Genomic DNA, 12,462 nt, shown 5'->3' on the forward strand with positions numbered 1-12,462 from the left:
CCATTAATGTAGTTGAAAAGACTGTTTTTATTGTTCCTGTTTCTGGCCAGCTTCCACTCCAGTTGAGCTTTGGTTGCATAAATTTTCTAACTACAATGGGAAGCAGCATCTCTGCATTTTCCCCGTGTTACCTAACCTTCATTGGGCATATACTTTACTTTTTCCCTTATTTCCAAGAGAAGATGCCTCACCTGCCTGACTCCCAACATTTAGGAATTGCCTGCTACAGTGCCCCTAGATAATGTCTAAAAAATGACCAGCACTGATGGACCCCAGCACCTGCCTGAACATTTTCCCAGAGGATTTTACTTACTAGTTCCCTGAGCAGTCTGCTCTCCTCATGCTCAGAGCTGAGGTTTTGCTGAGATTTTCCCTCACATCAACAAAGATTTTAACCATTTCATGGTCACTGAGGCCAAGATGGAGCCAATCTCCACTCACAAGATCCTCTCCGTTGACAAGCAGTAGGTCAAGGAGGGAATCTTTCCCAGCTGGCTCCCTTCACTTCTGTAAAGCTGTGACCAAAGTTTTTAAGAATGTTACAACCTGGGTTGGACCAGCTGTGTGATGGCTCCCAGTTGATTTCTGGCTAGTCCCCTATAAGGCAGTTGATTTGGAAGTGTCCCCTAGATCCTCCAGTCTTATGCTGTTAAGTAAATACATCTACCAAGGTTAGCAAACACTAGAATTGGAAAAAAGCTGCAGCAATGCCACTGTTCCTGAAAAGCCAAGCCTGTCTATTGTGTATGTAAGACTAAATAAGAAATGAGGAACTCCATCCTTTGTTAAGCAAGCTGTCATTCCTGAACCAGTTGATAAGCACTGTGGCATGCAAGTCACAAATCTGCAAGGTGAATCAGTTGCAAGGAAATACCACATCTGAAAGTCAGATGGTTGTGTGCACCTCAGTGTGAGCTGTGGGAGACAGAAAGTTACAGCAGCCACATGAGATAGAGAACTGGGGCTGCAGGCAGTAGTTGAAAGCAAGAAAGGAAAACAGAATCACAAAAGAATACACAGGATGCAGTATGTTGTAGCAGTGATATGATTTACTGCAAGTTAGCAAGAGAAATTGTCAGCTAATTAATGAGAATGCCAGGAGACTCTAAAGGAGTGGTAACACAGGCTTGTGAGCAAAGGCAGACACTGCACAGGCTGAGGAAGTGACTGAGATGCTGTGACACAAAGGTGGGGAGCACAGACCAGATCAGGAGAGAGGAGCAGGGCAATTCTGCTCTTCAGGCTAGGACTGATCATGGCCAAACTAGTGATGATGCTGGAAGCTGCTCTGCTATGTACTCATGTGCAAAAATGTGACTTAGCAAGTATCTGAGCTCACAGATTGATACCTTTCTCTTTTCCAACATTTCCCAAATTCAAAAGGTATGTGTGTGAACCTGCATAAGGATTCTCAAAAACATAAATTAATCTTCAAATATGACTGAGTATCTAGAACACCTGCTATAGATGCAGCTATTAAAATGCCCTATGTAAATGAAAACCACTTAAATAACTACATCTGTCAACTTGGTTTACATTATCTTAAAACTAAAATCACACAACTCCACTTTTTTTTTCTTTGTTTTTGGTTTTGTTTTACTATCAGTTTTTTGTGTGACCGTGGTTAATTAAACCAGCATAATTCAGGATGCATCACTTACTACAGTTAGGGCACTGCAAAAGTGTAACACATCTCCTCAGCTGATTCACAGTGCAAACAGTATGCCTAAGAAGCACTTTCATCCCTGCAAAGTTTCTTCTGGATAAGTAAATAATATCTTTAGAACACAAGGCTTTGAGTATGTTGGATTTTCACACTCTCAGAAATATGGTACAGAATTTCAGATCAGTTTCTAAGGCTCTCTCAACATAAGGATAAATAAAAAGTTGTGTGATACAGTTAAGGTGGCAAAACACCTAAAACACAAGTGGCTGCTGCCAGTAGTACTTCAATTTGTATGATGATGCACAGAAATATGCCCAGTAATAAAAGAAAACCATACACTCCTCAGAGAAAGAACAGAACAAAACTGTCTAAGTGTACATCATACATTTATTACTGAACAACTCTTTCAACTCCAAAATTGGGCACAGGGATTAAAAATAAAAATCCACTGCACTACCTAGTAAAGCATTACTAGTAACTCTCATAAAAAATGTACAAATTTTGTTAAAAATTTATCAACCTTTCAAATGATTTGGTTACAGATATTTATAACAAATTTAAAACTACATGTTAAATGATACAATAGCATATGATTTAAAGAAAACACTTAACAACATATGATTCCAACAAAAACCATAAGCTTTCATAATAATTAGAAAGTCTGAAACACAAGTAGCAAAATGAGGTAACAATGTACCAAAGGAAAAAAACACAGCTTTTACAAAGGCCCAAAGATAACTCAGTTGAAACTGTTTTCTACAATTAAAATTAGAACAGTTGTTAAGTCTCATCCCAAGTATTATGCATTGTGTTAACAGCTGTGAAGTCACATTCAAGTGCCTGTACAAAATGACATACAACACATGGCCTTACTTCTTTTTTTAAAGAAAGCCAAAAAATGAGACACTGGAATTATCTGTAGGCCTTGATATCCACCAAAATGTCAAAATTAAATTGACAGTTTATGCAAAAAAACCACAGTAGTGCCAATATGATAAAGCAAACATATTGGAGGTCAGGTATTTTTGTTTTTTTTGGATAAATAAGTCATTGGATGGCAGAAAGGCAACAAACATAAAAGAAGTGTTGCTGAATTCAGGTGCTATCAGGCACCACGGCAGCTGTGCATAATACATGGCAGTTAAGAGCTCAACATAAATCCCCTGCCCGTGACAGCCCACCACAGAAGATGTGGTTGTAGCCTGTCTGAGCTAATTCAAAATACAAGCATGTGTGCTCTTTGTACACACTAACCACGGGAAGCAAGTCCCTTTTCACCCAAGCAAACCCAAGAACCATTCCAGAAGAGACAAGCCATAACAGTGCAACGATTAACTGCAGGATTTTTCCTACTTAGACCCTCCACCTCCTTGACCTCCCACTGTCCCAATGAATTTTAGTGGGGGAAAAGGAACATTTCTCCAGTTCCAGAAAGAGAACTACTTTCCCTCAGCTTCAGAAGTATCTGTCCTGTTCACTTATATCAAGTTTAGAAAAAGTACCCTCTTTCTATTCTTTGAACTGAATACTAAACACAAAAATGTTAGTCATATTTAAATCTGACCATGGGTTCTTTTTCTTTTGCAGTTATATAAAAGAGGCTAAGTTTTGTAAGACATACGTGGCATATGCTTTTTAAACATAATCTTATTTGTTAAAAAAATAAATTTTATTACATGTAATTTAACCTGCTATTTTCGTATTGTGAAAAGCCTATTCTTTAACTCCACTGGAAGAGAGGAAAAAGAAATTATAGTATTTTGAAGTGGAATTAAGCATTTTTATTTAGTGTTCCTAAGTAAGGACAGGTATACAAAGCGCTACTGCTTTTCAGAACTACCTGCATAACTAAACAGAGGGAAAAACAACTGAAACAGGGCAAAATTGTGCTTCTATTCAGCTGCACCAAGAGCTTTGACTGATACATTGATAAAGTAACTTGTAAATCAGCCATTAAGAAATCCAGACTTTGTAACATATGATACAATCCCCAAGGTTACTCATGTATGAAGAATGAATGCGTTCTTTAGTGGTACACACTTAAAGCCTCCAGTGAAGGGGAAGCATATCAGCTGTTTGAATAGTTATGGGATTGTTATACTAACAAGAACTCCAAGGATTTTTTTAGCTTAATTTTGTGTGTGCACTGACATTCCCTGGGTTTTGTGTGATCATTCCAAGTATTGCTGCAAGATTACTGTGGATGTGATCTTTTAGCATGTGCTTTTATATAAAAGAAAAAAAAAGTGATAGCTCCAAACAATATAGCAATTTACCTTACATAGATCCTTCAGATACTGTGAGTGGGGGTGAATGGTGTGAGTGTGTGCTTGCCTGAGAGGGTGACTGAAGTGTGCTTGTGACCAGGTGTGCCTGCGTGTTTGAGAATTTATATACCAGCATGTACTAACAACATAATGTGTGTAGTAATAATTATGCTGCAATGTATAATCTTGTGTGTTATTTGAACAGTACTAGTACTCTACACTGGTTCCTCTCCTTGTGTTTGCACAATGCAATGGGTGCAGCAATTACAGACATACAGTATTTTGTCCCAAACATATTTACAAGTGTATAGACCTTTCTATCCCCTAACTGTGAAGACTAATTATAAGCTTTGTAACTGATTAAGTCACACAGTGCAAAGTAAGGTCCATTGACCCTTTTGTGTAAAGGGTAGGCTGGAAGCCACATGGGTAGGTAAGTTCAATAGAGAGTTTATATATACATGTGTATACATATATACAGAAACATATATTCTGTGTATACATATATACAGAAACACCCAAACCAGATTTGTGCTCTTGGATTGGTCATTCTGAATCACGATGCACTTCTGAAGCATCAGCTCTACAAATCGGGCAGGTACGATTTGCCTGTAAAACCAGAAAAACAAAATAAGGTCAACCAGACCGACAAATACATTGTTAAAGTAATTTGTATGTGACATTGACATCTGTGACTGCTGAAGAGCAATTCAAGAGAAGACAGAATGTGCTTACGCCTTTTCTTAATTTGTTTTGTTATGTTTGAATGGTGTGGCGAGTTTGCCGATTCAAAATTACATTTACAAAAAAATAATTGTGCCTTTTATCTTTAAAGCCAAGCAAGACAACAAATAAGGCTCTAGTTAAGTGATGGTGGTTTCATTAATGTGGATTCACAATTATAGTATATTGCAGTCAGATGGATGCAACTAACAACCTGTACTGTACACTGAAGAGAAAACCACCAAAACAAACTGAGACACTTTGGGCTCAAATAAGCATTTTGTTTGAAGATGTCAAACTGTCATGAATTGTACTGACCAGGAATGCCATCATACTTTGTTTATTCGGTTATTGTCACAGAAATACATTATACAGACTTGGTCAAAGCTGAAAGAAAACCAGGGAAAAGGGAGGGGCTTTAAGTGAAGTGGAATAAAAAAAAATAAAGAAAGAAAAGTTGACCCGACCAAGCATGTATTCAAGTACTAGAATCCTCTCAAAACCATTGCACTACTTTGGTGTTAGTCTACTAGAAATAAGCTGAAGTATAGCTACAGTTTGTCTTTCCTTATATATAATACATCACTTCCTAGTATGTTAAATATAAAAGCAGGTTATCCTTTTAACATTGTTCTCAACCCTCAAGGTGAAGACAGGTCATGGTGTCAAGCTCTCTTTTGGAATGATGACTTTTATTTTATAGAAGAACTCATTTCTCATGTGTTCATACTTGACTAGAGGGTATAGCGTTAAGAAGGAGCAAAATACAGTGAAGCATGGGAACTTGGAATACTACAAAAAGTGAAAGGATAACCTCTCTCTTTTTAGTTCTTCTGTTTCTTCCACATTCTATCTTCTCTAGTTAAGTCTTTCAGCTTGTTTAAATAGGGGAAGTATTTTAGCTGAAGTGGGCAACTCAATGCACTATTATAGAACATTTCCTCTTACTTGCTCACCACCTAAAAATATAGTACCATCACACATTCCATTCATACACAAAACACAAGCCACAAAACATCTTTAGATAGTTTTTTACTTCACCATCATCACCAACAGGCAACCCTAGAAGAGTACTTTTGAAGTAATCAGTTGAATCACTAACCTTTTACTTATATCTTTCACTAAAGTGACATATGATGGAACTTAAAAAAAATTAATTTGACTCCATAGTTCTAGAAATAGTCCTAGATAACAAATATATTTTTCAAAGAAATGAGATTAAGTTAATAAAAAATAGTGACTGATCATTTTTTGTCTACTTAGTGGAATAACATTACAAATACTGAAAGCTACGATTTTAACTTTCCCTTGTAGAACTCATGAACATGATGTTGGCTGGATGATGTGAATTAGGTAGATGTGGACATAATTATACAATCAAGATACTTTCAGAAAAGCTCTCAAATTCATTAAAAATGGATAGAAGCAAAACTAAAGCACAAAATATTTCCCAGTTACTATCACTTCCAGATGTTAGCTTAACTGCAGCCAAGTTTAGACAGAAGCAGTGAAACAAACTGGTGTTACAGGTTATTCATTACAACTTCCAAAGCAAAATAGTCTTTATTTGCATATACATCTTTGTGCCATTGTAACTGAGCCCACATGGTGTAAAAGTAGTGTCTTAGTGAACCTACACTAGGATGGTTTAACCTTGTCTATCTTATTTTGCACTCAGAACTGGAGTAACAATGTCATTGCAAGTTCTACTAGGTTTAACTGCACCCCTCTACATTTTTATTGCATATCTTGCACCTCATTCTAAAGACAACCTTTAGAAAATACTACAGGTGAAGATCTGTTAGAAAATGGAGAGTCTAAGATGGGACAGGAACATCAGCAAAACTATTTCAACTGCTAGAACAGTATACTACGATTATGAAAACCGACTAAACTGTATTTGTTTTTTCACTTTGCAGTTCCAAATCCTATTGCCAGTTCATTAGTAATTGAAAGAACTAACTCTTAACTTTTAAAGAAACACACTTGAGTTCAAAAGAGATTAACAACATGATTGTCTGACTCCTGAGTGGAATGTCAGGCGAGAAAAGAGCATTAAGAGAAAGGCAAACACGCATGGTACTTTCTTGATGTGGTCCTTTAACTTCCAGAAATCTGCAGATCAGGGGGTCTATGAATCAGAGGCATATAATTTTTTGCATTAATTGCCTGGAAAGAACTGTCTTTAAAATAATCCACATAATAAACCTATAGTGTCCACTATCTCACAGGCTATGTCAGATGACTTTTTCTTTTTTTTCCCCTTTCTTTCCTTAAAGTGGAGAGAATACTATCCCTGGATACTCGCTGTCCCCACCACAACTGACTTAAGAGAGTTTCATGTAATGAAACACTGACACATGTAGTGTGGATGCTGCTCAAGAAGAGAACGGGGACACTGAAGACACCACTTTGATATAGACTCTACTCTTAATTTGTAGTAAGTGAAAAAAAACTGCATATGTCTAGCAGGAAAAACTAATAATGTTTTGTGGAGTCTGTGCAAGTGGCTTCTTACTATGATAATAAAACAACCAGGTGTTTAGATTACTCTTGCTGATTCTTGAGCATGTATGTGAATTCAGATACTTTTGGACCATTTCTATCAAAAATTATGAGCATTATAAGCAGTTACACTGGTGCTAGATTTTGTAGGAGCTTTAGACTTAGACTACTATGGGTATTGTAGCCAAAGGGCAATTTGACATCCCCTTTTTTCAAATCCTTCTCATTATTCTTGGGATCTTCTTAGGAAACGAAAAATATTGTCAACATTTACTTGATCTTTTTTCATTGTCTGCACTGCGTATTTTAGCACTTGCCTAAGATATGATGCCCTATTTATGATGCCACAAAGGCAAATGTGTTTTATTTCTTTTTCCAAAACACCATCTATGATTTTCTAGGGACCACATCAACATAGGATCACTGTAGTTTCCAAGATTCCACACAACAGACTAAATGGATTAAAGCTGAATAGAATAAAATACTTTAAAAACTGAGGCAAGATGAGAATCAATACCTTGGTGGCAGTAAATCTGGCTCAATGCAGACTGTAGAAATGTCTGCCATAATCTACTTGTATTTCTTGTTCTTCTCACCTTCTGCACAGCTACTATTTAATCAAGGCTTTTACTGGGCGGTCCTGACTCTTGAGCCTTTCTTTTTTGCTCAAATCCTCTTTGATGGGTACATTACTTTGTAAAATTCTAGTTTCTATTTCTATATATTACACTTCTGTGTATATGCATATACATAAATGTACATATGTAACCCACTTCATCTGCCCCAGAAACCAACATTAACAGCAAAGTGGGGAAGGAAATGTGTTGGTACTCATTCTTGCTAGGCAAGGTTTGTAAAATAGTTGAAGCCACCAGCATCATCAAACTTTGTATCATACCTCCTGTATAATTTACTTTTTCTCAAGTCTTCTTTAATGCTGTGTATTACTCAAATGCAGAGTTATTGTTTTAAGCACATGGAAAACACAGTAAGAGCAGTCTATGAAAACAATTGTATTCATACTCATTTTACATTGTGCCAAATATTGTGAAGAACAGTCTTCATAATGATTAGAATAATATAATATCTAGGTATTGCTTCCATTCCGCTAACATTTCTGAGTATCAGAAACACAAAACAAGATGAAATGAAGCGTAACAGCAAAATATCCCCACCCACTCCTACAAAACTACATAATCAATTTCATCTAAGATAGGATTACTTTTTCTTACCTTCAGCCACTTATCAACACATTTGGCATGGAACTCGTGGTTACACGGTAAGACTCTAAGTAGCTGCCTTGACTCAAAATCACACATGCACACCACACATCTAAAAAAGACAATGAAGTTCAAATGTATCTGCTATGTAATAACAACAAATATGCAATTCCATACAAAACCTTCCAAGTATGATTGCAACACAGCAGCTATTTTACTCCTTCAGTAGCTACAGTGATCTACATCTGACAAAGGAAACTGAGAACTGACTGTGGGTTTTATGGCTGTTTTGTTGGTTTTTTTTTGTTTACTGTGCTTTCACATCACAAATCAAGTATTCTTGCTTTTCTCACCTAACTGTGACTGCAAGTTAAAGAAATGAAAATCAAGCCACCTAAATTATGGATCCTTGAAAGAGACCAATATACTTACAATTTCTGCTCTGACTGGTGATTGTTTGGATTGAACCTGTAGGATGGAAGCTGCTCAATGTCTGCTTTTGTTAATCCCCGTAGTTTGGCTTCTCCCAGACGTTCTGCCAAGTTCAGCAGTGCCTGCAAAACATGGAAACTAGACATTTAAAAATTCACTGGTCAAACAGGCTCTGGTTCCATTAGTGTTGGGCACTACCATCACATCTGACTACACCAGCTGCTAGCTCAAAACACCCTTCTATCAAGAAATGTTTAGAACCTTAGATCTCTCACACAACACAAGCTCCCTGGAAAGTCTTTCAGGGCTTAACCATCTTCGTAATTATGTAAGGTATTATCTCTGCGATTTCAAAACCACTTCCCAAGGACCCAATTTCCAATTAGTCCCATGACTGCATACACAGCTCAATAAATAATTAGCTTCTGAGAGATCACCTCTCCCTGCTATGAAATTAACAGTGCTGGTAACCAGAAAGAAATTGTCAATTAATTTCCTTCGTAAGAATATGTGAATTTGGTCTTGTGAGAGAAATCATAAATTTAATGGGACAGTTTATGATCCCCACTCTGTATCTTGGGCTAGCTGAATTAAAATATGGAGATTCTATCCTCAGTCTGGAAAACAAATACAAATCATCAAACTTTAGGTGCTTTTTTGGTTGCTAATTTTTAAGTTAATTTTCTTTAAGCCAACTATTGCAACTAAAATACTTTCATGTATATAATTTGCAATCTGTCATTATTTAACTCACATTCCTTCATGAGGGGCCTAGGAAACAACACCAGTGTGACAGACAATCAATGCAGAGAAAAGATCCTATGAAAGCTGCAAATGGTATTGATTTTTTACACTGCTGAACCTGGGGCCCAAATTCTCATAAGACATTGCTGCTTCTGAACCACCACAGAAGTTATTAGAGAAGTGCTCATTGTTAAACTGAAGATGTGCAACTACACAGATATCTTACTGAGAGCACAGGCAAAGAGATGCAAAAGTCAAGCTAAATGATGACTATCTCAACAGAAACCAAATGGAATCCACTGGCTTCAGAACCAGCAAAGAAACAACAGCTGGAACAGCCCCATAGTTACGTAGGATATTTAAGAGGGTTCTGCATTTCTAGATGTGAATTACCATCCCCTCCAGAGGGCAAGAAGGCAGAAAGGCAATTTTATAAACATTATGTGTAGATTAATTAATCCTATGATATTAAAACTATTCTGAAAGTTACACTCATAAAACCAGTAACTTACCCTTTCTTTTGAAAGTGATTCACTTCTGTTTGGTATTTAAAATCAGTTAAATTTTGAAAGGAGAAGAGTAGCACGGAGAACATAAAAGTTGAACAATTTAATGATTACTAGCCTGAAAAGGTGAGTTCTGGGAAAAAGCAATAGACAAGAAAGAAAGCAAAACACTTCTAAATATTCAGTATTACAAAAAATATCTGAAAGGACAATTTTTGGATTCTGTCTTCACAGTCACTACATTTATTTGAAAAACAAAACCAGGATTAAAAGCAATATATAATAAAATTTTATCTACTGCTTGAGCTAACATCTGTTCTTTAAAGGCAGTTGTAGTTCACACACCAACCTCATAGTTTTCTACCTCTCCATCTTCCACATCCAACTCAAAGCTGAAAGGTGGTCCAACTGCCGGTGGCACTGGGAGCATTGATCTACCACAAGAGCAAACAAGGATAAGGTTCAGTATCTTGTTGAAGGAAAGCACAGAAACATCTGGCAGAGGTAAAGTAATCTTCCTGATGCCCCTCAAATCAACATGTTCTAAGAACTGGCAAAAATGTTATGTTTGAAGTCAAGAACAGACCTTTGAAGTGAAAGAGTCACAGGAAAATGCTTTTTTTGCTACTTTCTTATACTGGGAGTGCTGACTCATTAACTGCATGCATGCTTCACTTGATACACTTTTAACCAACCTCAGCTTTATTACAAAAATTAATCTCTTAATTATCACAGACTATGGAGACCTAAAACTGACAAAAAATTGACATTCTGGTTTTAAATGTGTTTTATTTCTTTAAGTGGATAGAAGACCATCAAAGAGTATGAATACTAAGTCCATTTAGATCTCCAACATAAAAGTCTTGCAACTTCTGCAAGCCTAAAACACACAGTGAAGATAAAAAGGATTTGCTACTGGACAAACCTATCCTAAAGACAAGCACAAATTCACTTTCTCATGTACTGTGATGTTAGTAAAAGCAGAATCCCTACAGACTGAGAGATCAAAGATATGTTTTTCTAGTCTTTTTACCCCACCAAGGTAGTGCAATGGGTCAAAACTTCATCCACAGACATGGAAATCACAAATTTAAAAACACTAATATAGTAGAATCAGGAATTGCTGTGCCACATCATATCCTCAATGAATAGACAAGAAGCTATGACACTACTCTCAGACTGCAACTTCGCTGAATCAGATTTCTGGTGCTATTTTCATGCCACGTCTGATGTTGCACAGAGAGGATCTACAGATCTGGTGTCAGTGCTTGATTATTTCTTTGTCAATGTCACCTTTGCAACCAGAAACTTAATCTTTGTTATCCAAACATTTAATTCTTACTTCTAATACAGAACACAGAAGTGTAGTACATCTCATGTCATAGACCCAAACTTTCTTCCAGAGCCTACCATAACACACTACAGATAATTCCTAAATGTTAATTGTCCCACATCTGTTCCAGAATCAGCTAATCAGAGGCAGAACAGAAAAGTGACAGAGTAGCACTTAAGCCAATAAAGAAGTCCACACTCTTGTGTTTTATAATTAAGAACAAAACCAAACTAATTTATTCAGTAAGTGAAGACTCCTACAACTCGATGCGACAGTGTAACTAAACCTCTGTAAGACTATCATAGAGCTATGGTTAAAATCTCTTGAAGATCTTACCAGGATTTCAGAAACAAGAGGCTACTGTGCCTCAAAATACCTAAAAAACTACACTGGACAAAAACTGTTCACTTGTATTTTTCCTTGCTCAGTGGTGTTGGTTATTAAAAACAGTCTGATAACTTTACACAAAAATGGAAGTTCTCCTCTGAGACAGGTGAAATATGCCTGGTCTCTGGTAGAGTCCAACCATAAAAAGTGGCAAGATGCTTTCTGACTTCTTAATAGCCTAGATGGAAGCAAATGTACTTTTCACTTACAGCACATAAGGTAATAGGCTGGGATGGTAAGGGTGTGGTGGTATTGGCTGCTGTGATTGGTATCTGCTGCGCCCTGTGAGTCTTCGAGGCATAAAAGGTGGGTAAGGCTGCAAGAAAGAAGAAAATAAGCTTCAGCTGAAACTTGTGTCCAGTTCTGGGCTCCCCAGCACAAGACAGACATGGACATACTGGAGAGAGTCCAACAAAAGGCCATTAACATGAGACTGGAGCATCTAATGTGCAAAAAGGCTGAAACAGCTGAGCCTGTTCAGCCGGGAGAAGAAAGGGCTTGGGGGGGCCCTATCAATGCATATAAATATCCGAAGGGAGGCAAAGAAGACAGAGCCAGGCTCTTTTCAGTGGTGCCCAGTGGCAGCTCCAGAGACACTGGGCACAGACTGAAACACAGGAGGCTCTGTCTGAACATCAGGAAACACTTCTTTACTCTGAGGGTGACTGAGCGCTGGCAT

At 37.3% G+C, this 12,462-nt stretch overlaps 1 protein-coding gene across 1 annotated transcript in view; it reads right to left on the reverse strand.

The window, feature by feature from the left end:
- Positions 1-2,033: 2,033 nt before the first annotated feature.
- RNF38 (ring finger protein 38) overlaps positions 2,034-12,462 on the reverse strand; it is a 107,907-nt gene continuing 97,478 nt past the window's right edge. Inside the window, exons 8-12 of the mRNA XM_021533862.4 lie at positions 11,993-12,099; positions 10,413-10,497; positions 8,814-8,935; positions 8,394-8,493; positions 2,034-4,542 (exon numbers count right to left, since the gene is read on the reverse strand). Coding sequence (XP_021389537.4) covers positions 4,480-4,542; positions 8,394-8,493; positions 8,814-8,935; positions 10,413-10,497; positions 11,993-12,099 — 477 coding nt within the window. The 3' untranslated portion in view covers positions 2,034-4,479. The remainder of the gene's footprint in view (positions 4,543-8,393; positions 8,494-8,813; positions 8,936-10,412; positions 10,498-11,992; positions 12,100-12,462) is intronic.

Source organism: Lonchura striata, chromosome Z (genome assembly GCF_050655825.1).
Source record: "Lonchura striata isolate lonStrDom1 chromosome Z, ASM5065582v1, whole genome shotgun sequence".
Lineage (NCBI taxonomy): Eukaryota > Metazoa > Chordata > Aves > Passeriformes > Estrildidae > Lonchura > Lonchura striata.